Genomic DNA, 25,571 nt, shown 5'->3' with positions numbered 1-25,571 from the left:
ATTTTAAAATATAAAATATAGTAGCAGTTACTTGCCTTGATGGACAACATCAATAGGAGAACACAGATAAGTTGTTGTTTATAATATGTTCACGTTTTTATATACGACAATGAAATTAATTAATGAATTAATTTAGTGTACAAGTTTGTGTGAATATTTATATGTGGAGAGTTGCCCACATCATTTGTGGGTGTATAAAGAATATTTTATTATGCTTTCACTTAATTATTGTCTCAAGGGGAAGTTGCCAGTTTAGTGTTCCTGTTCAGCCATCCTAAACAAAATGAAATTAGAAGCACACAGTATTTAAAGGCGATGCTTCAGCAGAAAATAATGAAAAGTCTCGGGAGTCTTTGGCTTCATTTTCTTATGGGGGGAAAAAGAAGTGTGGATGGGAGTAGCTTAATGTAATTCAACAGTGTAATGCAGGGCTGTTGGTATTTTCAGTTTATCCCTCAGACAACTTGTGGAAGACACTCTGCTTATTGTTGTACTGACAACCTAAGCACCAAGGTCTTGTTGAGACAAATGTACAAAATGTTCTACTTTGCACTTAACTCCTCTATTATATGTCCGGTAGTCCTTCACCTGTAACTCAATACACATACATTTTCCTCCCTGTCCAATTACCTCATTCACAAACACTTGTATTGCTTATATCTTACTTTGAATGCTGACAGTAATCTCAGCTCAGCACATACACATGCATGCCATTACATGTACCAAGAGTCCTGGTACCCACTGCATCAGCCTTCTCTTTTTTCCCTTTCAGGTTCACATTCAGACAAAAGCCTCAAACTGTCTCATTCTTGTCTCAGTGATTTCGAGATTTTTCCTTTTCCTGTCAGTCCTCCCTTGCACACAGTTCCCCTGCACTGAAGATAACCTGACCCTATCATCTGTCTACCGAGCTGCTCCTCACCATCAATTAGTCCCTGTATTTGTGGAGGGCTGCTAACTGCCAAAATACGTTAGCTCTCTGTCCAGCCATTTCTCTTGTTACGTGAATGTCTGACTTGCAGTTGTTGATATGGTGCCTATCTGCCAATTCTACTTAAACTGCCCTTTGACCACTCTGCTGTACATCGGTGTCTGCATTTGATGTGTCAGTTACCTGAGTGGCGACAGTATGATCTGGCCAAACTATGGCCCTAGCAGTATTTACCATAGCTGGGGATGAGGGGGAGCTGCATGGAGCATCCTGATAAACACGTCCACGTCTTATTTTGTAGCCTTGAGTTATGTGCTTTCTCCAATAGTGCCAGATTCCCAATTAAAAAGTACTCTAACCTATGAAAGCTTCCTTTCTAGAATCTACTCCTGTCATCGTTATGACTGTTTGATCCGGCAATGCCTTGGCTCCATCAAGTATGGATCAAAGTACCATACATTCACTACTGGCTTCTGCTCTTAAAACAGCCTCTCCGTGTTTGTTTCCATGTCAGAAACTTCCCCTTATCAAAGCCAGAAATAATAATTTTCTTCCAACAATCTTTTTTTTGGTTGGTGTTTTAAAATAAATGATGGTACTCCGAATATATACATACTTCATTATAAAATGTAATAATATTTTTAGATTGCATATTTTCAAATGAATTAACTTACATGTGTTTAAAAACTGAAATAGACAATATCCCATAATGACAACAACCTTGTAGTGTAGCGTCATTAGCTGATTTAATACATTTTTTTGTCTTTGTGTGTATATATATTAATAAAAAACACTATTATATGTAATTATATGTAATTATTAAAAATGATAAATCAATTTTAGGTTTACTAGATTATAAAGTAAGGTCACTTCTTTATTCAAGTAGGTTTGGCACCCCAACAAACATACTACAGTTTGGGCAAACATATGGAAATAGTGTTGTTAAGATGTGAAATGGAAGCAGTAATGGCGACTAAACAATATCCAGTACTTTCAATACAATGCAGTGTACAACACAATGTATTGAATCATGCTTTTACACTCAGAGACAGTAAGCAAAACATGCAGTACTGGCTGGGTAAATTATTCCAGCATCTAAAATGCTTTTTACCCCGCTTTCCCTCCAGCCTTCCCTTTCTTAGTAATCAGCCAGGGCAAATATGTGGTGCACAAAGAGCCGTGTGTGTGTGTGTGTAGGTGTGTGTGTGTGTGTGTGTGTGTGTGTGTGTGTGTGTGTCTGTATATATCTCTGTGTCGTGCTCGTTTGAAAAATACTGGAAGGCAGATTGGAAACCGAGATAGGAAAACATCAGGAAAATAAGTCAGCTGTTGTACTTGCTTTCCCAACTATTCACCAAAATTCAGATGACATTTTGGTTTCTAGGTTTCACTGGTCTTGAGTTCAGGTAAGAGACAATAATGTGTCAAGAGTGTTGAAGAACAATTGCATATTTTGCCTCCAGCCTCGTCTGTAATACACCTCTGCTGAGTTCAAACAGCAGTTTTGGGCTAAATTGGGCTAATCCCAGCTCAAAGGGATGCCTAAAGTTCACAAAGCGTGGGCCCTGCTTAACAATGAAGCAGGTTAATTAAGACTCACAGTGACTCACTCTTCCCACTTTCCTGCTCTCTGAATCCACTTGGCTTTAAGTGACTGCAGACAGAAATGGAGATGAACGAGTGGCCCACAGGGGGACAACACTCATCCATTTTTCATAAACAAAGCATTTTAATAGTGTGAATGTATATAAAGGATGAATTTACAGCTTTTCAGGCAGTCGTGATTGCCACAGAACTCTGTGTTTCATAACACTTACAGTGGGCCTCATGCAAGAACCACTGGCACTAACAGATTCTTTCTTAAGTGGCTTGTACAAGTGATGATTTAGGAGAACTTGTTGCCGTCATCAATTTACTCGTATTTTTAAATGTATTATTTATTTTTCTTAGGTATGAACACAATTTACGAGTGGTCCAGACCTGTCGTAGGAGTCATGAGCAATTAGTCTGCTGTTAAAAGTTTGTATCTAATGGATTGTATTTAATTACTTTGAAGCAATTTTTTAAAACTCTTTATGAATAACACTACACTAGCATATTGACATTATCCTGTTCGACTCTGAAATTAAAATTACAGGCTGATATGATTCTACATGTATTCGTACAACCTAACATTATCAGCATTCATTTAAACTGGCTATTATTGCCATTGTATAACATAATACAATATCTATGCGAGCATCATAAAATGTTTTACCCCATCCTGTTGCAGCCTTGCTGTGGCGAGACATTTTTCATATTAAACCCTTTTTCTTTGTTATTTCAATGACGCTGTGACTCACATGTGACACGGCATTAACAGCACTCGCTACTTTTACCGCATTCCTTTAGCGGCTCCCTTAATTCCGCCGCTGAAGCTGTTGCAAATCTTAGACTTTCCTTTATGGATCTTCGAAAGCAGGGCTTCAATATTGGACATATGGGGCAAAATGCTTAACCATATATGGTGTTATTGGACCGTTAATTATGCTAATGCTAATGCAGCTAACGGCGTTAACAGCTCATATAGTACAAACTACGGCTCAAGTGCTGACAGAGCAGTCTTTGTCTGCTATGTCTGCAAAGAGATGCTCCGATTACAACACATACAGGGAGGGCGACTTCGTTCTCTGTTCAGGTAGACGTATATTGCACCTTTAAGATAAGAATATGAAAATGTGCTTGTGTGCGGTCAAATGTGTTTTGCTCAAATGCACGATTCTCATTAAGCGATGTGTGAAAAAAGGTGGCAGCTCTTGGACCCAAAAGGGCTAATTATCAGCTCTAATGGCTAATGTGAGTCACTGGTTTCTCCAGCAACCATCATGCAATATCACACATCCAAAAAAAGGGAGGAAAGGGGGCGGGGGACTGAAAACTACAAAGACAGTTTATGTAAAGGCACACAAATCCTCATCTTTCTTGTTTTAGAAATGTAAAGCTCGCCAAGTCACTTCTAGATACAGCTGTGCAGCATCAGCAGCCGCAGTGTGACACTTCATCTTTCATAACAGCAACTTTGAATGAGTAATAGAGAGCGCACGTTTGTGTTCAAATATATTTTTCATATTAATATATTATAATGTTAATATAATAAAGTGGTAGATTTTGATCATAACTCAGGAACATGTATTATTTGCAATGTCTACTTGATTTGTTGACACTGCACATGCCATGCTCTGCATTATGCATAAATGCATTCCAGGCTCAATAACTAAATAGTGACATACACCTGAGAGAGTTGTAACTTGCCAAGACCCTGAGGAAAATTCCCAATGTCTCCACTTCAATTCTAATATTACCCAAACAGGTGCAAGCAGTATGAAAGTTCAGCACCGGGAAGCTACAGCATTCATGCAGAGAGCTCATCCTGTTTGTTTAAATCTAGTATAGAAACATTTGGGGTTTGTTTGTTGGTGCATATGCACTTGTTGAGGTATTTTCCCTTGCCAAAAGAACAATGTTTTTTTCATATCAGACATAGAGTAAAATCAACACTTTTTAAACTCAGTATTTCAAGCATTTAACTTGTGTTTGGTACAATTCTAAAGAGTGTTGACAAAGGACCACTGACGACAGGAGCCTGTCTATATCAGCCTCACACGGGCCTTCCATCTTTCGCTCTGCGCATGATGCAATAGTACTCCAACTGCACAGAGGCTTTGGAACGCTTGGAAGCAAAAGAGCACTGTCCGTGGTTCTGAATTGCATTGGATCTAGACACATACAGTACATAAAAAACATCGGTTACAGTTGTGGTTACAGGTTTCGGATGTCCGCGTCTGTTCCTGGCATTTACTGGTTTGTTTATTTTCTGGAACAAGCATTTTAGAAAAAGGATTTGTTTTGAATTTTCTGTGAGGCAATGGGTATTATTTTCCCCCAACTATTTTTAGAGGCAGTATGTCTGTTGTAATATACTACTACCCCGGAAACCCCCGGCATTTCAGGAATTCTGTGCCAAAGTGGGTTAATCTAAAGCAATTAAAAGCTGAAAAAAATCTCTACAGAGTCTTGAGAGAAGATCAAAATGTTTCTGAACTGATAGCAGTTCTAGCTCCTAGTGTACAAAACAAAACAAATAATGCACACATATAGCTGGCACATACTTAGATAATGCTGTGATTAAATTAGGATATTTCAAACATCTGTTTGGGTTTTGGCACTGTCAACAACCCATTCTTGAGTAAACAGTATTTAAATATTCTGCTATTCAGCCAGGCTGTTCTCAAGGCTAGCATGTATAAGTGTAGATGTTTCCATAAAAAGAAAGAAATCCTGTTTTATATATATATATATATATATATATATATATGTACAATATGTCTAATACTTGTCTCTACTATTAGTCTATATACTTGTATTTGGAGTGGAATAATGTCTATTTACATCACTAACCTACCAATATGAACCAAATCTACCACTTGCATGAATTTGAAAACATATTTGTCTTGTGTGCATGTATTCCCTCGTACCTAATCTCATCGAGTAACTTTGGGCCCTATCCTACACTCAGCACAAAGCACCGAACAGCTCAGCGCTACTGTCAGTGCTAGTTTCAGACCGACGCAGTTGTCATTTTCACTTCCAGCACCCAAGTAGCAATTGTGCCCTTCTGAGGGCCCTTGGGCTTGTTGGTCTTAAAATGAAGTGAGGTCATTTGTGGCACATTTTTGTCTCATTGCTATCTTAAGGCAGCAGAAACCACTTGAGTCATTGACCAACAAATACCTGGTCAAGCGAAAATGGCACATGGTATAGCTATTTCAAGAGTGCATAAATGGTAAGGATTTTGAGTGTCAAACATTTTATCTCCTGCATTCTGGTGAATTGTTATGCACCGATTGATGGTGGAAATGTTTTTATTCATGTTCAGGAAAAAACTAAATCCTCCGTACCACAATCAGAGGCTTCCCCATAACATGTTTTTTCGAACAAAAGGTGCCATGATGAGTCCACTTGTGCTGTTTTCCGCCCCATATGGACAGTGCACAACAGCCTCTGTCGTCTCCTCTCCTCAACCCTCTGTGTCTGCGAGTGTAGAAGTAGGCTATTTCATTATACTGTGGGCCCTTCAGTAGACGGCAGTGTTTTGAGGCTGACACACCTCCCGAAAAACATATTTCACATAACTATTCAAGTTTCTTGCCAAAAAACACATTTTACAAAATTACATTTAAACACATCATGATAGCATTATAATATAACTTTGCCCAATATGGAGTAGAGCTTGAACGCACCATAATGCAAGTTATTATAACCTCGTTTAACGTTAGCTGTTCAGCTCCATGCTGTTGGCAAACAATCCGGTCACTGCAATTACTCTGAGCAGCATGATGGGAATGAATTACAATATAACAAGTGTCTGATTAATTTAGTTGTTCCAAACTTGTTTAAGATTGTTCCTCCACTGCTTATTTTGGACTTGCAGTTCTGACAAGTTGTGAACTTTATGTCTTCCTCACTCACTGACATCATCATGTTGTGTGTGTGGCTTTGAAGTTACTGTCTGTGCCATCATACGGCAGCGGCACACACGTGTTAATGTGACCAGCAAAAAATCGGAGAGATGAAACTGACCGGCTGGTCACCGATCAAAAAGTTTGACAAAAAAATACTTCATATATTCAGTGTGCTCATATTCTGTCAATACACAGGCTTCAACGTTGAGACATAACATAAAGACGTTTAGTACAAACCTAGACACCTGACCCCATACCCCAATGAAAAACCATTGTCAAAAATAGCACAGTTAATTAAAGCAAGGGCACCACTCTACATCTGTCACATAACTTGGCAGTTACTTTAATTATATATTTTGGTCAATCTGTTCTTCCTGATGTGAGAGGGGATGCCATACATGGGACAACATCTGCTGAGGTATGTCACATGAGCTTCAACATCTGTCCATGTTTTTACGCAGCCTGTCAATCACTAGAATCATGTCTCATATGCATTTATGTTATCATATTGAGAAACCACAAACACTGTGAAGTGCTTCGAGCTTACATCTGTACCGCAGTTACAATTAACACTCTTTTACTGAGCAGTAAAACTACACACAAACACAAAGATTGGCACTACATACAAATATCCAGACACACCCTGTGGCTTGCAGTCATTTTGGTCCCTTATGTTGTCCATCAAGGAGACAGTGGTGACTGTTCTCCCAACTGACTCCACCCATAAAGGCTTGTGATCACCGAAACTGTCAGCAAGCATCTGCTGAAACTACCAACCAGCCAACTGTGATACTGGCTCTGAAGATATCTCCACAGAAAATGTGTCACCTACACATGTTCAGAACTCAGCGGCATATTTTTCACTTCTATTTTTGCAAATTTTTAAGTGTCAAACAGTGTGAAACTGTTTTGTACTTATGACACTGTGATCTAACATATGGAAGCATCTTGAAAGCCAATATCAACTCGCCTCGGATAAAAACAAGTTGTATACATCACTGTTGAATATTTTCATTATAAAAATGATTGTCATTTTTGAATACCACTGCAGCAACATGAATATTATATTGTTAAAGCTAGTCATTTTTGTGTGATTCACAAATATATCTGTTTATCACCTAGAGGTGGAGAGAACTATCAGTCATGTTAGGTTGCTGATCGTAGACACACTGCATTTGTTTGAGAAGGAATGTAGTGGGCGATCTTTTGATTTGGGTGCTCTTCGGAGTTATGTGATACTGTTTCTACATCCTTTGATTCATGATTTTTTTTCCTCAAGTAGAAGTTCAGAAAAAGGGAGATGCATTTCAATAGTCCGTCTATAGCTTTTGTAATAAACTGGTGGGATCAGAACGTTATTATTCAAGGATAATGGTCTTCTTATCCCAGTGAACACACACACAAATACAGGTCTACGCTTGTTTAGTCCAAGACACACATTCACACACTTGCAGATGACACAGAAACCTAGAGACACAATAGCTTTCTATCCCTAGACGTAATCCCTTCTGAGTCTATTAAAATTTCTGTTTCCATGGCGATTGGAGCCTTGCCAAATGTTGTACAGATAAGAGGAGATAAGAGCATAAGGAGCAGGGAGATAAGAGCAAGTGACCCGGAGAGATCAGAGCACTAGAGGTCAGGCGGAAGAGCAGAAGTAAGTCACTGAGAAATGGACCATCCCAGCTTAACTCCATTGCTAACCCCAGGAAAAAAAAAAACTAAATACAAAGGGCCATGAGTTCTCTAGTAGTGCAATGTTTGAACACCAACTTGGAGGTGATTTTTGCAACAACTTTCTTTGTGTACCAAATTTAACCCTTAAGAAAAGTAACATGCCCGCAAAAAAGACAATAGTATGACAGCATGTCACTGTACATAAATATTAAGAGAAATAGCGCTATAACTGGATAACTGAATTATAATTTCTCCCAAAGCATATTAATGTCAATTTGACCAAAGAAATGTCTTAGTGGCAACAAGAATACCATAAATACCATGTCAATACATTTTAAACAACTTATGTGTTTTTCAAGTGGGAGTTTACATTTTGTCTCTCCTTAATCTGCCACTGCACTTATTATGTACAATTCTGCAGAGCTGCAGAAAATAATTTAGAATAATTTGAAATAATTAAAAAAAAAGTTAATTCGAACTGCTGGCACACTGATAACGAAAGCCATTCAAATATGTCAAAATTGATGTCATGTTATTGTCTTTAAAGTAAATCATGGCGCAGAGAGAGGTGTTCATTCTCTCAGATGTTTTAAAACTGCACACTATAAAAGAAATAATATATAGATGATTTCTTATGTTGAATTATCCATCTTACCCTAACACAAAGGGACACACCAACCATCCACTCCTCTAACAGACCATCAAGACAGAAGTTCATTTTGTAGGATAGGTCTTTACCTGTTTGTTGCTGTACTTCAGTTGGCTGGTCTTGTAGCTGTAATCTGAATACTGGTCAGAGCCGGTAGAGTTGTCATCTCCTCCCGTTCCCACAAAGGTGTTGGCAGCAGGAAGGTCCTGGACAGCTTGATGCTTCTGTGAGGCTGAAGGGGATTGGGCCTGCAGTTGGATGGAGGGTAAGGGGGAGTTGGAGCGGTAGTGCCTGCCTATATCTGGGCTTCCGGGTGAATATGTTAAGGGTAAGTGTATCCTGGGGCTATCATTGACTCCATCAAGGTTGAACTTTAGACTCTTTTGAAGGCTGACTTCCTCATCTTCCCCGAGTGGTTTTGGGGACTTCTGGGGTTTTCCTTTCCTTCCTCGTTTGCCTTTGGCATTCTTTGGCACCTGTTTTGGTGCATATAAGTCCTTTGTTTCCTTCTTGCCAGCCTGATACCCACTCTTAGTTTCTCTCTGGATGCGGTGTCGAACAAATACCACAACCAAGATCAACATGACAACACCTGCCACACCAGCAAGGCTTCCAAACAAAATGTTACTACGCTGTGCAGCAAAACCATTGTCAGGATCACCAGCAATGTCCCTGTCCAGTGGAGTGTAAAGACTGTGTCCTACTAGGGCCTCCACTAAGCTGACATTTGAAATGGTTTCATTGACATAGATGTGGACCAGAGCGGTTGCATGACGTGCAGGCTTCCCCCTGTCACTCACTCGCACCACAAGACGATGTAGTCCACCATGTTTTTGTGTCATCTCTTTTGCAAGAGTGATCTCCCCACTGGAGGGGGAAATGCGAAATAACTGGTAAGGGTTTCCACCAGCAATGCTGAAGACCAGCTCTGCATTAGGACCACTATCCAGGTCTTCAGCTTCCACTATCTCAACATGGCTATCTGGGGAAGCTAGAGGTGACAAGGGCCTGAAAGAAGAATTGGAGGGCTTGGTGACTACGGGGTCGTTGTCGTTTTCATCCAGTACATTGATGGTAACGCCCACATATGAAGATCGAGGTGGCTGTCCTCCATCCACTGCTTTTAGACGGAAAGTATAGCTGCTTTCTTTCTCCCGGTCGAATGAGATGCTTGAAAGAATGGTGCCTGTTCCATTTTGAACAATAAACTTCCCTCCATCAGGCTCTACAGAAAGGTGAACATGAGCGTTCTCGCCTTTGTCCACATCCAGGACTGTCACCATGCCAACTGGACTGAGAGGAGGCATGTTTTCCAAAACTGAAAAGCTGTAGCCACTAAGCATGAACTTGGGGTCGTTGTCATTGCGGTCAAGAACGTTTACAACAACAGTTGCTGTTCCTTTGTGAACAGGTGACCCTTTATCTGCCGCTGTGACCCGGAACTCATAGCGTTCTTTATGTTCACGGTCAAGCGGGCTTCGGGCTCTTACTTCGCCCGTATTTGGGTCAATCTCAAACAGACCTTTGATAGATGAGTCTGCCACAATATTATAGAGGAGTTCTGCGTTAGTGCCGCTGTCAGCATCCGAAGCTAAAACATCCAAAACCCTCTCCCCTGGTTGGTTTTCTTCGGCAAAATCTACCTCAAACAAGGTTGGCGAGAATATTGGAGAGTTGTCATTCACATCAGTCACCTGCACCTTCAGAGAATTTGTACTAGAGAGTGCCGGATTTCCAGAATCCACAGCCACAATCTCTACTCTGTAATCCCTAATCCTTTCGTAGTCGAGGGGAGTGGTGGTCTGCAGGAAATACTTCCTCTTGTTGTCACTGGATGAGTCGCTGGCAGGGCGGAGCTGGAAGGGCACATCTCCTGCGACCACACACGTGACCACAGCATTCTCTCCCTCATCCTTGTCAGACACTTGCACCAAAGCAACAGCTGTTCCAACTGGCATGTCCTCGGAAATGTTAGCCACTCCTTCACTGTGTGTCACAAGCCCAATTCCACGAATCTCCACCGCTGGAGCGTTGTCATTTTGGTCAGTCACCTCTATAGTTACAAATGTCTTGGAGCTTTTAGGTTGAGGACCCTTATCCCTCGCCACCACATAGAAGGACAAGCTGCTGATTTCCTCCCTGTCCAGGGATCCTTTGACATAAATAATGCCAGTGGACCGGTCGATACGTAAGAGTTTTGGCACTGGGTCTACTGCTTGGTGAAGGGTGTACTCAATTTCTCCATTAGGGCCCATGTCAGAATCATTTGCTTTGACCTACAATGAAAGGAATTCTGTGGTTAGAGGCTTGATTTATGCGCAACAAATTGGGGTTAGAATTAAAAGGAAGCCAGTGTAGGATTTTCTCTATTGGTCAATGAATTAATTAATAAATGAATCACTGGATGTCTGATGACTTCAAAGCACAGCGAGTGAACAGCTTTATTTAGGGATTTTTCATCATTGCCCATTCTGTCTGCTTTTGATGGTTGTATCACTCGCCTTTTTTTTCTCTTCGCCCCATTTCTTTTATTCCGTAGAAAGGGCGAGAGAAAAGGTTCACATGAAAACATGTGGCAAAATATTAGGGCTGCTATTTCTTTCATGACCGTACAGTTTCACAGTAAGATGCAGAGAAAATCCTACACAGAGTATCTTACTCCTACACTACGACATTGTGTATCTCTAATTCTATTTCTGCAAGTATAATAACACAACAAAAGAAATAAGAAGCTTAATAACCTGTACAAGCATAATATAATAATGATCTAATAATCCAAGTATTTTTGTGAAAAGGTCTATTGGAGTAATAGGAGTGAAAACAAGTTACAAGTAGCAGATATTTTTTAAATGATAATGAAGATATGTGAGCTGACAAGTGTGACCTTGGTTCCCATGAGTTCTGGATTAGAGGTTGAATTTTGAACATTCAGAGTTATAAGGCTAGTTTTAAATCACAATGGCAGAATAAAAATATCTCTCTTTGATTTAGATTTTCACATTAAGACTGTATCTGAGGAATAAGCACTGCACAAACATGACACACAGACTCATTTTTCAAAAACATCTTGATAAATTGGCTGAGCTTTTTTTGAGTCTGTGTTTCTTTGTTGCTGAATATAAAACTGTAAATGGTACATCAAGCAGGATAAACAATTTTGGTTGCAATTTAACTATATACTTCAGACTGCAATTTAAATCTAAATTAGTTCTTATGAGTCAGTATATTTGCATCACAATCTTACCTGCAATACAGAGTGCCCCACTGGACTGTTTTCCAACACTTCCGCCTCATACGTGGACTTTTCAAACTTTGGAGAGTTGTCATTGGCATCAGTGACTACCACTCTCAGCAGAGCGCTGCTGTAGCGCTGTGGGTTTCCTCCATCCACTGCCTTGATGGTGAGGTCATAGGAATCCTTGAACTCACGATCTAGGTTGCCCAGGACAATGAGCTGTGGGAGCTTACCCCCCCTGTCTTCAGCCACCTGTAAACCAAATAGGGTTGCTGCGTCTGGCCCTGCAGTCAGAGCATAATCCGCCACTCCATTCCTTTCTGAGTCCCTGTCTGTAGCTAAAGGTATGGAGAATAGCGCCCCCATGATCGTATTCTCAGGAACAGAGATGGTGAGAACAGAAGAGGGAAATTGTGGAGTGTTGTCATTGATGTCCTGTACCTCAATGCGTCCTTCAATGAGTCGGGGGCTCTGGTTCTGTATCAGATCTGTCACCGATACTTCAAATTCCAGGTAGCAGGGCTTACCCTTAGCAAGAGATCGACAGTCCCTCAGGGTCTCTCTGTCTATGGGAATCTCTGTGGTGAAAATGTCTCCAGTCTTTCCATCGACGCGAAGGTAAGGGGCACCCACCTCCAGCTTGTAGAGATGACCAGAGTCTGGCAGGCCCTGGTCTGCTGCCAGGCTACCAATAAGAGTGTTGGGGGGCTGCTCCTCCTGGACCCGGTACAGGATACTGCCTTCAGCAGAGCCACAGTGCAGCACCAGGAGCCAGAACAGCACTACTTGTAAATTCAGTTCCATGAGGTCATCAGAAGATCTGCCTGCAAAATAACAGAGTATTTGTGTGAAAATGTTGTTTCCTTTTGAAGTCATGCGTAAAGATTTAGCTATAAAACGCCTGACAGCTGTACCGAGCTCCATAGGCAACAATTGCTGAACTCTTATTAAAAAGAAAACACAGAACTCATATCAACAAGTCAGACTGGAGAGATACATGGATCTCATTGATAATAAGTAGTACCAAAAGCAGCAGGTCTAGAAGCACAATATAATAATTAGACAACAATAAAAACACAGGGAAAAAAGGCATTTTTTTTTTAAAGTGCAATCATAACAATTTCTCCGGCTTAGATTCTTTTCGTTCCCAGGGCTTCAATATGCTTCAAATGAGTGTCTCAGCTTTACCAATTTTATGTAGAAATTATTGTAGGAACAAGAAATTGTATCTTGTGAGCTTAGACACAAAACAAATTTAAAGGGCCGGTGTGGATTGCATCATTTCAGCTGCGTAATCAAGTAAAAGAGTAATACAAAATCAGATTGCCCAAGAGACTCATTATTTTGGTATTACACTACTAGACATTGACTGGTAAAGCAAAGCAGCTCAAAAGTAACCTGCATAAAACACACCCTCCAACATGAATCCTTACGAAACCTGCCAAGATAGTGTCCAAAGTCAGACTGATCTATTTCATTGCTGGAGAGGCCTCAAACACCAATCGCTTGCACGCTAAAGGTTGCGGAGGCAATGAGATCATCACGCAGATTGTGCAACTTAGCCATTATTATTACACGCAGCTTGAAACAATGCCCAATGCAGAAATTTCCATCCTTGTTCCATTGCTACTGGCTAGCTAAAACACTGTAATCATTATGTTTGATTTTGAACCTTTCAACTCTGTAATTACGACCCATTACTTTAGTGTCTGCTTTGATCTGTATTCCCTCTAGCTAAAGAAGTCTTTTTTTCATGCTACAATGATTTTAGACTACAATTATTTCCTCTCTGTGTGTGTGTGTGTGTGTGTGTGTGTGTGTGTGTGTGTGTGTGTGTGTGTGTGTGTGTGTGTGTGTGTGTGTGTAGAGTTCTATTGGTAATTGAAATGAGAGCAGACGTTGAGGTTAAGTATCAAGGTCCAGTGCTCTGAAAAACGTATTGGTGGCAATATTTTACCAGTTTGTGTGTCTACAACATCTCCATTTTTTGTCAAAAAGTGATGTGTAGTTGAAGCATTGTGTTACCTTAAAGATAGAAGAAACTTAAATAGAAGACGAAAAAAAAAAAAAGAGTACAGGTACTGGATCTAATCTTGGCTGGTAGCCTGAGGGACCCTCAGGGGAAAATAAGTGAGATCAGCGCAGCCTTAGTTTGTGTGCTTGTGAGAAAGATGAACATGGTCAAATTGTGCGATACTGAGCTCAAATAACTACATTTTGCATCTCCTCACAGGAAACAATGTTCCGGAGAGGAGCAAGGCAAATGTGTATTAAGCGAGACAGCAGAACACAAATATACAGAAATCCAATGAGAAATCCAATTTCTTTTGAATACATTAAAATTGGAAGTGCGGGTTATTGATGCACTAATTGCTCGGTTATCGATGTGTCCCTTTTTTACATTTGCAGGGGGAGCCTCGAGTCAATGTGGCGTGAACGGTGAGTGCACATTTTGTGTGTCCATGTGTACAGGGAAAAAATAGGCAAGCAGGAGTAAAAACATAATCAGCGGGTACATTCCAAAATGCATTTCTTATACCTACAGCTGACAGTTCAATTCAAAACATCATACTTTGCAGAATAATTATAAAGTTAAGGTTGTTCTAATCAAATTGTATATTGTTCATGTTACAAACCCTGCTTAAACACAAGAGCTTGTAAAAAGGTATGCATACATTTACATTGTCATTTATTCAACATGATCATACTTTTACAAAATAAACTTATATGAACAAGTCTATAATGTTACCGTCACATGATATATGCTTTAGCTTTCTTGACACTAGCATCATCTTTTCTCCGTCTCCTAAAAAAAAAAAAATCACTGTTGAATTTAATTTGACAAAATGGCCATTTCAAAATGAAAACCACAATTAATGTCATAATGTTTTGTTTGGCTGTAACTGTCCCCCCCCCTGCCATTACAGCCACTTCTAGAATGAACAGGCGTGCTTTGATAGTGACATGATTGTTATGGTTGATGACACTCATGACTTAATGTCTTCCAGTTGGCCTCATGCCTGTCTTCCAGATGGCACCGTGCCTGGCAGCCACGGCGAATTGGTGCTCTTTTTCCTTTGTTTACATTGACGTTAAAATTCATGTTGTTTGTGAAACAAGCGTTCTGCCATCACTCAGTGAGAGTCTCTTATCGGTTGAATATTATTGACACCACGCCTTCGGGCTTCCATCTCACATTTCTCAGCTATCTCACAAATATTTCATCAAAAGCTTGACAGCAACCGTTGTCTTTTTTTTCCTCTTTTTTCCCTTAAATCAAAACACTCTGAGGTGGAGGCGAAGAGGAACGAGTGCTCATATTTAGTTCACTACTGGGCTAGTGCAAGTCTCACCATAGTGCACTACCTGAGCGGCAAAACAGATGAATTAGAACTGCTGAACACAACTAGGCGTGACATTTCCTGCATCTCAGCACTTTTTCTCTGAAAAAACTTGGTTATCATCTGCCACCCCAGATGGTGTGGTAGACCCACAAGACTACAAGCTGATTCAGGCAGATCGCGATACATAACTCAGCATAAAATCAAAGGGAGGTACAATAAGTTAGTTCTTCCAGGGTGTTCAAATGTGTCCGTCACATTACAGTTCTGGTCGACCACTCTAACCACAGCTTCTGTAAGGACTGCATTTTGCAAACAGAATGCCAGTGTGGGTGCAGATGCTAGAACTGGATCAGGCATCGAAACACAGAAATCTTCGTGAAAGTGCGAGGCTGAGAAAGTTAAATCCTTTTTATCTATTGAAACTCACCCTGTCAACACCCGAGAGCTCTGGCAGCACAGTGGTGTTAAACTGAGAGGATGACTGCAGAAGCTCTACCCATTATAACTAAAAAAAATCAGGTACTTTGTGGTAGCGATGCCACAGGACAACTTAGAGCTTGCTAATGTTTGGGTCACCCCTGCAGTACTTCAAGTTGTGTGAGTGCAGTGCACACTGTACATCCTTAACTCAGAGCTATCAGGGCTACGTACGGCCTCATGAGCCCATACTGTTATTCCCTTAAGCGCCGTGTGCTGCAAAATGCATCCTGCACAAATAAGACAAACCAGCAAACACATTGCGGCAGACACCTATGGAGGAGCAACAAATATTCTGAAGAAATATCTTTCCAAATACAATCAAGGCGTTCACTGTCTTACTGCGGAGAGAACTTTAACTCTACCAGAGAAGCAGCATTCAGCACATTGCCTCACGCTGTGATCATGCAATGGTCCAGATGGTTCCAACATAGAGAAAAACTGAAGGCAGCCTGTACCACAGTGTGAAGGTGGACCTTCAAAGACGGTTTCAAACTGCCTGATGGGTCTCCCATTTGTTACATCACCGATGATGTTTAGCTTTGCCACAAAGAATGAAGTCGAGGCAAAACTGCTCAGCAATGGAGTTTCAGACCCCTAGGAAGTACACGTGACAGAGCAGGTCTGTCACGCGTACAGATCACTTCCTGGCCAAAACCCAGCTTATTAAGACCATCGGGGGGTGCAAGATCTCAGTACAAGACTGGACTGGAGAGTCTGTGTTTCATGACTCATTCTCAGCATGGCCATCACCCCACAGACTCACAAGCTGCAGGAAAAACTCACCCAAGCGAACCCCTTCACCTGCCATTGACCTCTATAGATAAGAGTGGCTCTAAGAGAGCAGGGGAAGTGATTCTCACCCCCGCCCACTGTGTCACTTGGGAGTCTGTTGTCACTTCTCGAAGTTTCACTGAAATGTAGAAGTGTTGCGATTGAGATACGACCGCATGACTGTCCAAGCTAAGGGTAAATAAAATATATTTACGACCACTTATATCCATATTCTTTGCAAATTTTTTAACAGCAATCCTAACAGCAATGTTAAAAAGGAACACATTATGCAAAGAATATATATAAATATATACTATAATAATATATTGTGTGAAATGTAAGTTTTAAAAACTGTCTTGCACACTTCTCTCTACAACAAATACACACATTTCTGATCAAAGAAGTGCAGGAGTATACTTTATCTTTATTTATACAACCATAACCTTTAAATAATGAAAAGAAATAGGATTTGCTTTGTTCAAAAAAACAAAATATGCAAAAGAGGACAGAGCAAGGAGCAAAAAGCATTCACAATGAGAATATTGGAACAGTTGCAACAACTTCAAAAAGAAACAGAGAGGAGACTTGGATTTCACCAGCGGATGCTGGATCTACCCATTTCCTCCAATGCCGTTTCGAATGACAGCGGACTCCCAAATGCCTCCTAGTAACTGCCTGCAATCCTCCGTCCCTCCACCTCTCCCTAAAGGCTCAGTGCCAGTGCTGCTGCTCTGCTCCTCACAGAGAAGGCGAGAGACTTCTCTGGCAGCTAAACATCAGTCAAACTGTGAGGTCTGATTGAGTCTCACCTGGAGCCCTCCCACAGTGCACCACCCAGCTGACCCCCACGGTTGAAGAGAGCATTTCAACTTCTGCATGTCTACGATCAACCTTCCACGGTTGCACTCATTCCCTAGAGGGGATCCAGCTTCATGCCTTAATGAGGCCAGGGGTGCTGAACCCAGCAGTAACAAAGGAATCTGGAAAAGTTGTACCATCCTGGCTTACAAACCCCGAAAAACCCACTCCTCCACCACCTGGAGTTTGTTTGCATGTTGGTCGGTGGAAAATGCAGAAATATCTGCGCCCACGGTAGGATCATTTTCATTCGCTCTGACATCAAAAACAGTTGAAGTCAAAATCTTAAAACAGCTCTTCATGTGTTTTGCCAAAAAACCTCTGGCACCACAGGCAGGTGTCAAACTGTCTCGGGAATGTTGACATTTCATATTTGGGAGGAAGGTTAACGTTTCACTCCATGCTAAGTGTTATGATTTTCATTTTGTGGAAAAAAAAAGTTGTTGGGCACAACCCGTTCCATATTCAGAGAGATCTTGTTTTTATATTATATCAATTACTAATGTTAATGATTATAAGGGAAAATATAGGGTGAGAAACATAGAAATGAAAGGACTGAGAGTGGATGGACATAAATCCTTGAGGAGATACATTTGATAAATACGGGTAAAATAACAAAGCAGTATTAAGTCAAAAATATTAAAAGTGTGTTCTGTTACGATCATCCTGTATTTAATCAGTTATTTATCACCAAATTGAATAAGATCATCAATCTATCATCATTATTTCCTCTATGTGACAGGAACATTTCACTTTTTTTTTTTAAAAGTCAAATAATTTCCAATTATTGAAGGCGATCAAAAGTGTTGCTTTTTATCATTTTTTAAATAAAAGATGCAACAGATATTTGACTTGAAGAAGAAGATGAAGTAAAGGAAGATAAAGCAGCATGGCACATGTGAGCGTTATAATTAATTTGAAAAAAGATATGGAAAAAATGAAAAAATATAATTGTGTTGCAGAGCATGTGCGCCTGTCCTGGTTACCATAGAGACAGACTATCTACCGACTGAGTCAACAGAGTGACTGACTGGGTGACACTTGCTCTTTAAGTTGACCGCTCCACAGGTCCAGCAGGGATGACTCACGTGTCGAATCAACTGAGGTATAATTGTATATTAATAATATGTCAAAGGCTTGGGGTTGTGTCTGGGGTAAAAGTCATTCCTAGTAATCAGTGAAGATTATAACCCAGCAGCACCACCATCCTATTGTTCCTCTGCAAAGCCTGCATTTTCACCTGTTACTCTGTACAAATCAAGCTCATGAATGTGCTATAAGATGTGATCTCCACTGCTTTGCTAGAGTGTGGAAAGATAGCGGGTGATGTAATGATTTTCTCAACCGGGGTGATTTGATATATTGGCTGACTCTGCGCCTTTAGCTAGTAGAACAGGTAAAAACCCATTACCCTCCCACCAGCGTGATTTATGATGGGTAGTAGCAAAGCTTAGGCCTCCCTACAGCTGGTCCACCAATAGAATTTACAGCAAAATCTTACTCTGCACACATCTAGAGACAGTAAACCTGGCTGCTGGTAATGAGAGAGCTATGGCCTTTGGTGGGAAACACTTGCTGAGGGGCAGGAGTGTTTGGCTATTCACAAAGGCTGATCCAGACAAAAACACTCATACCACCACAACAAGCGGCAGCAATCACACATTGTTCAACGTTCACTGGTTTTTGTGAACTTTATAGTCCTTGTTGGTCTGTGCTTGTGTCTCAAACCAGATTTCCTCAAGCGCATGCAGTAATGTCAGAAAGCCACGCTTAAGCCCTTTCGATGATGGCAAACAGGTAGCCTTCCTTCAGCAACTCTATTACATGACACACTGCGAGTAATTGCACGGTATTCAGAGGAGAGCAGAGAACGTGTAAAGTTCACCATTTATCGTTATGGCAAGTGAATACAATTATTAAAGTGAAAAAAATAGAGGGAATTAAACTTAAAGCCTTTCCTTTTGCTCTCATTCATCATTGTATAGATGTAAAGATAGATGGATGGATAAGCACTGGCAGATCATCATCACATTCCTCAGGTTTATGTATTCGGGGTATATCCGTGTTATTAGGCCTGTTTTGATGGCCTTGTAGCCCACAGTATGTGTGGGAACTTCGACCAACGTGACGACGTGGAGCAGACTATTAAAATGTGCCCGGTGGTCGGTGGAGCGGAGAGAAACAACACCCCAGACTCTTGCTGGAGAGGAGGGGGAGATTACCCGTGCGGATGCGCTGATCAAAGGTGGGTTTTTTTGTTTTTTTTTAACCCCTCCAATTATTTGGGCGAATCTTTCCATCTTCCCAACACTGACGAATAGTTATTAACACGGCAGGCAATACGTCAGAAATATTTGCGCAAAAAATATATTTTTGTAATCGTTACGCGTGAGTAAACCGCTCCAAACAAAGATCCACTAATGAAGGCAATTAGTGTGATATTTGCGGCTAGTATAAAAGAAATGGCGAGGAAGGGATGATACGAATGGATCACATTTTATGCTTCACAGAATCGTAATGGTATTATGAGATGCAATTATCCGATCGCCAGAATACATCAGATTGAAGCGTATGCACTTATAACTGTAGATATGCAGACTTAATAACGACTCACGGAGGCGAGAACTCCGCTCGGGTGTGTTTTTAATTGCGATGCATCGTCTTATCAAATCACGGGGCGCGTCATTACTGTGGGCGACATATGTGCCTTTCTATCACTGTGTCCGTTCAACCTGTAACACCGAGCCGCTGCTCCGTCGGCTTGCCTGCCGTTAAGTGCATCGCGGACAACTTGTTGTAGGCTATAAACAGTCTATTAGGACCACGGCCTGTATGTTGTTAGACGCCACTTCCAAGTCTGAAATCTTTTTTCCGGAAGAAACTTCGCGACACAAATCACCGACAACGTCGATCAATCAAAACAACTTTCTTGGGGGGGTAATCTTTCGGTCATTTTTTGGGTACCTGAGCCGGAGACTTCTCTAGGAGCGCTCGTGGCGTCCGTCCGACAGCTGATATGTGTCCGCCGGTGATCCCAGAGGCAGGTGTCTAACCCTCAAACCTCTGCTGCGGTGCCGGCGTCAAAATAACTTTAGCAGCCGCGAGAAAAAAAAAAAATCCGCTCACAGCATTTGCAACTTTCCGCATCAAAAGATATTCAGGTTTCTGTGTCCACCCCGTCGTCCGTCGGTCTCGCCGAACAGATACAGGTTTTGTGTCCGTGAAAAATATGAGAAGTTGTGAGCTGTTTTGTGTTTTTATGAGAGAGCCGGAAAACGATGAGTCTCATTCCACAGGGATACCCAACTGTGTGCCATTTCCGAATTCCTCCTCAACAACTGATCCCTGCCAAGAAATGTGCTCGTTGGCGCATCCCCTTTGGTCCAAGTTTCTCGAGCGCTTCCCCTGATGGAAGTGGGCTAGAAACGCGCTCTTAAGGGCGCACGGGATGTCCAAGCGGCGGCAACATAAATGTCATTCTTGTAACGTCAAACTGAATAGCTAACCGGTCCCTAAACAAGGAGCCCGTCTGAAGCATTTCCAGAGAGCAAGTGGTGAGATACTGTGGGTGGGTTACGTTGCTCCCCCCCCTCTCTCTCTATCTCTCTCTCGCTCTCTCCACTCATCGGAGCGTGGGAGGAGGTGGGGCTCCCATCCACCGCAGCACACAGCAACTTCACACTCAACATCACATTATGCCTGGGCTGCCCACCAGGAAATTGTGTGATTCCGACAGTTTGAGATCTCATCAAACTGGGTCACCTCATATGGGGGGGGTGCACCTTATAGAGTGAGCCAGTCACTCACTGCATGTGTTGCACTCCTTTTTAGCTCTCGCTGCAACACGACAGCTGCTTCTGTTGATACAAAATGCACCGATTGTACAAAAATTGTTTTTTGATGTAACAGGTAGTCCGCACGGACAGTTTACTTGTTGATATGTATTCCATGTAGCAAAATGAACGGCCTAAAATGGAAGCCGGTTTGGACACTATTTATGCATCTGGCGCCACCCTCAGGCGGTTATAATAAGGAAGGGGAATAATACAGGAAATTAGGAGAATTCAATGATAACTTTTGCTTGATTTTGGGGTAATGCATATTATAATGTTGCCCCCCCCCCCCCCCAGTGTAGTCAATGGAAAAGTGCTGTTGCTGTTTATTGTAATAATGTAGTGTCTAACATCATCTGGTAAACCTGCAGCAATGTAATTAAAAAAAACAACTAAACAATGCTTTTGCTCTGGGCTATAAATCAGCATGGCTCAGCAGGGAGCGAGATCCATCCCACGCCACAGTTGTTCCCTTCCTTTCTTCCACAACACTGATGTCAGTGATCATAGCTGCTTAAGCACAAGCAATGGACCAGGAGCAATGAGTCAACCGCGGGTTTTGTCACAAAGGAAAGCAAGCCTTAAGCAATCGCCTCCGGAGAAAACTTGATTGCCTATCTTCCCCAGCCATTCTGAGGCAAGAGTTTATCAGAGTGTTTCCAGCCTGTGATCCTTTACTCCTCCCCCATCTCTCATTAGCTGCAAACACACAGCTGTTGGGTTACCTCTCCAGGGCTCCCATTAAGGGCTGCCACTCAGGCTTACAGTGTCCCTGAGCCAATCATATTAGAGCTCCCGCCCACGCACTGCCACTGCCACGGCTGCTCTTCAGCAGCCATACTAATAACGTTTAAGTATTTTCACAGGTGGCCCATAAGTCTTCTGAGGAGAGAGCAGGTACAGAGAGAGGGGAAACAACGTTAGAGCACAGAATATAACATTTCTACACTACCAATAACAGATAATATCATATAATTAGGAAAGTTGGTGAGTCAATGTTCCAACAGGGAGTGACCAATCACTTCAGCCAAGTCATTTTATTTAAATGTTTCAAAGCCACATTTATGGGATTGCAAGCAATTTAAATGCATGCATCTTGTCAGTTATCAGAAATTAAGTTTGATAATCGTTTCCGTTTAGTTGACTTCTCTCAGGCTTTTTTTAGTTTGATAAAAAATGTTAACATAAGGCAGTGTTTCAGGATACTACACTTAAACTGGCATGTGTTGTCAACTTATTAGCTTTAAAGCGGCGTGGCATTCATAGAATTAATTTATTGAAATCTGTGCGTTTCTAAAACCAAACGGCACAGACGGACTGAGGCCATGTTTGAACAGCGTGTTTGTTTCAGGTGTAACCGAGTGTGGGCTGAAATACTGCTTCATTTGATGTCTTTAGTCACTTTAAAGAGCGCAGGCCTGTTTGATTCCCACTGACCTTTTTCTTGTGGCCATATTTGAATATGATAGAGGTAAAATGAGGACAAGGCGAGGGTAATTGGTGCATCAGAACAAAGCCAGAGAATGCCCTCAAACTCTCCCAAAATCCCCAAAAGAGTCTGCCCCGCATGCAGAATGTGGCCAGCACACTATCTGTGGCCAGTGCCTTGAATATTACAGCCTCATGCTTTGATGAGGAACAGATTTTTCCAAGTCTGATTGAGTCGTAGAAACACATTCAACAAGCACCAATTAAGCGTTTGGCAAGTTTTAGTTAAAAAAAAAAAAATGCCAATCTTCGTTTATGTCAATTCATGCTGAAAACTTTGAAGCTCAGCATGCTTGAGTACTCTGTAGGCAGACAGAATGTTCTAAGCTCATGGTCTGTTAGCTACTGCCGCACACAACAACACAGCGAGTGTATGTGATCTGTATACATTTACATCTATTCTCTTATCACATACCACACCTGGAGGACCTATCCTCCCCCACAAACAGGGGATGTACACAGAGAGAAGGGTGACACAGACATCACAACAGACAGACACAAAGATACACACACACACACACACACACACACACACACACACACACACACACACGCATACTGTATGTAACCCGAATGGGGATACATCTAAAGAGAGGAAAACAAGTACAAAAATGTAAAAAGAATAAAAGCAAAAGTCAAAGCAAAAATCCTCACGGAATGAAAAATGGGCAAAGAAAACTCTGCTGCTGCACTGCTCTCTATAGGTACAAATGTTAATGAAAGCCTTACCTCTGGTCACATCCCAGCCAGTGATATCACAGTGGGTGTTTTGCCTTTGACAGCTGATTAAAAAACACCCACTGTGACATCACGGGGTGTGGCCAGACGTAAAACAGCATTTAAGCCCACAGGCAATCAAGCACCTTTCTGTCATATGTGATTTGTCGTGGATTCACTCTTAAGCGACTAAAGTCTGGGATGCACAGGATCATCCAAAGCTATGAAGAGAAACAGACATTGAAAACATGTTGCCTTAAAATTTGTGGCACATCCACTTGTGGAGCTGGAGCAGTTACAGATGGTTCAACCGAGGGATAGAAGGAGCAGTGAGGCGAAACGGAAACTTTATTGTTGAACTGCTCAGCCCCGAGGCAAAGCCCAGCAACACTGAGTCAGCAGTTTGTGAAGCAAAGTTGGCACTGATGTACTTTAAATCTGATTAGTAAATCGTTTTCATCACTACTGAAATTAGGTTTCCATTTAGTTGTGAATCTATACAAATTGAAAATAATATGTAATCATATAATATTTCTGAATACAGGCATTAATTCAGTAATGGGAGTCGGGGAATAATGTATACACTGATAATTTGCAAAAAAATGCAAGTTTATGGATGAACTCAAATGAGACATGCTGACATGCTTATTCTATTTCATTGTGTATAGTGTGCATTCTTTATCTAATATCTTTACTCTGTTATTATAATTGTATATATTGTGTATTGACATGTGCATTTTTTGTATTATATTAAGATTTTTACTGTAACCTATTGCTGCTTGCAACAAAATAATTTCCCCTTGCGGGATCAATAAAGTTACTATCTATCTATCTATCTATCTATCTATCTATCTATCTATCTATTTTACCCCATGGCGTACTTTCACTGTTGCCAGAGGTTATGTGGAACGATTGTAGAGTACTTCAACTAGTTTAAAAATGTAAATTACTATTGATATATGATTAAATAAAAAACACATCCACATATTGAGTAAACTCTAACACCTAAACAGATATGTGCTGTGACTGAGTGTGTGAAAACTAGTTGGAAGGCGAGCAGCCGAGAGGTCAACATAATAGTTTAAATCTTCTGCTAATCCAAGCGGTGGAAGGCTAAAAAATTGGAGAACTGAATTGTAAAATGGATTTATAAGCATGCCTTAAAAGGCGCTATTACCAGATTGGGAGGATTTCTATAACTACGGCTCCCTACATGGCTACGGTTGAGGCGGCGGCTCGCAGCTAACGGTGCTGACAGAGCTAACAGTGTTGCCTGAGGGAACCGGAGGTCCCAGCTATGTCAACAAAGCAAGGAGAAGCTCGGGTAACAACACACACAGAGGGAGAGTGACTTCATTCTCTGCTCAGGTAGACATTTCTGTGATGTCTTTACATAGAAAATAGTTGTTTGCTGCTATATTGATTCTCTGAATCCTGCACGTTTAAGATCTTTATTTTGGTATCAATAATTAATTACAAAACTTAAGGCTGCACTTGGTGAGGAGAGTAGGAATTGATGATTATTTACAGTATAATGGTAGCAGCTTTGTAAACCTTAATGAACATGTTGACCATGTAAAAAACAATACAATACATTTTGCCTTAAACAGGGCATATACTAGACTCTACTATATACTCTACTATATGCTATACTGTCTACAGTTTCTATCCAAACGCCTACTTTTATTTTTAACATGTATCAGAGGTAGTTAAAGTTTGCATGTCCTATCATCTTACATCTCTTTTCAATCTGGTGATTCTGATTTTTTCACACCAATAACAAATAGGAAAAAAACATCACTCTCTGGCAGAACCATGTTAATGGACAACTGATTTCCTAATGGCCCTGGCATCTGAGGAGATGTATAAAGAGGTGTGTTTATAAAACTGTCAGCACCACATGGACAACTCACTGTCATATCTGTCATGATGTAGCTCGGTCTGTGTTTCTGATTGGCAGTTACAAAGGCTGAACGATTTACCCGCTAATATTTCCACCAGCAGCTGTCCATTCCGGTTATCACTTCCCCTCATGAACACTTGTTTATCTTTTCCAAACAATATCATACATGAGAAAGGTGCGGAGC

At 41.2% G+C, this 25,571-nt stretch overlaps 1 protein-coding gene across 1 annotated transcript in view; it reads right to left on the bottom strand.

The window, feature by feature from the left end:
• The window catches only part of pcdh1a (protocadherin 1a), an 81,449-nt gene extending 60,478 nt beyond the window's left edge, over positions 1–20,971 (bottom strand). Inside the window, exons 1-3 of the mRNA XM_068716403.1 lie at positions 20,411–20,971; positions 12,003–12,817; positions 8,848–11,034 (exon numbers count right to left, since the gene is read on the bottom strand). Coding sequence (XP_068572504.1) covers positions 8,848–11,034; positions 12,003–12,797 — 2,982 coding nt within the window. The 5' untranslated portion in view covers positions 12,798–12,817; positions 20,411–20,971. The remainder of the gene's footprint in view (positions 1–8,847; positions 11,035–12,002; positions 12,818–20,410) is intronic.
• Positions 20,972–25,571: the final 4,600 nt, after the last annotated feature.

This window comes from Cebidichthys violaceus, unplaced genomic scaffold, assembly GCF_023349555.1.
Source record: "Cebidichthys violaceus isolate CVI_PGR_0920_01 unplaced genomic scaffold, fCebVio1.0.p SCAF_20, whole genome shotgun sequence".
Taxonomy (NCBI): domain Eukaryota; kingdom Metazoa; phylum Chordata; class Actinopteri; order Perciformes; family Stichaeidae; genus Cebidichthys; species Cebidichthys violaceus.
The sequence above is the reverse complement of the archived record's forward strand: the minus strand, read 5'-3'. Positions and strand labels throughout refer to the sequence as shown.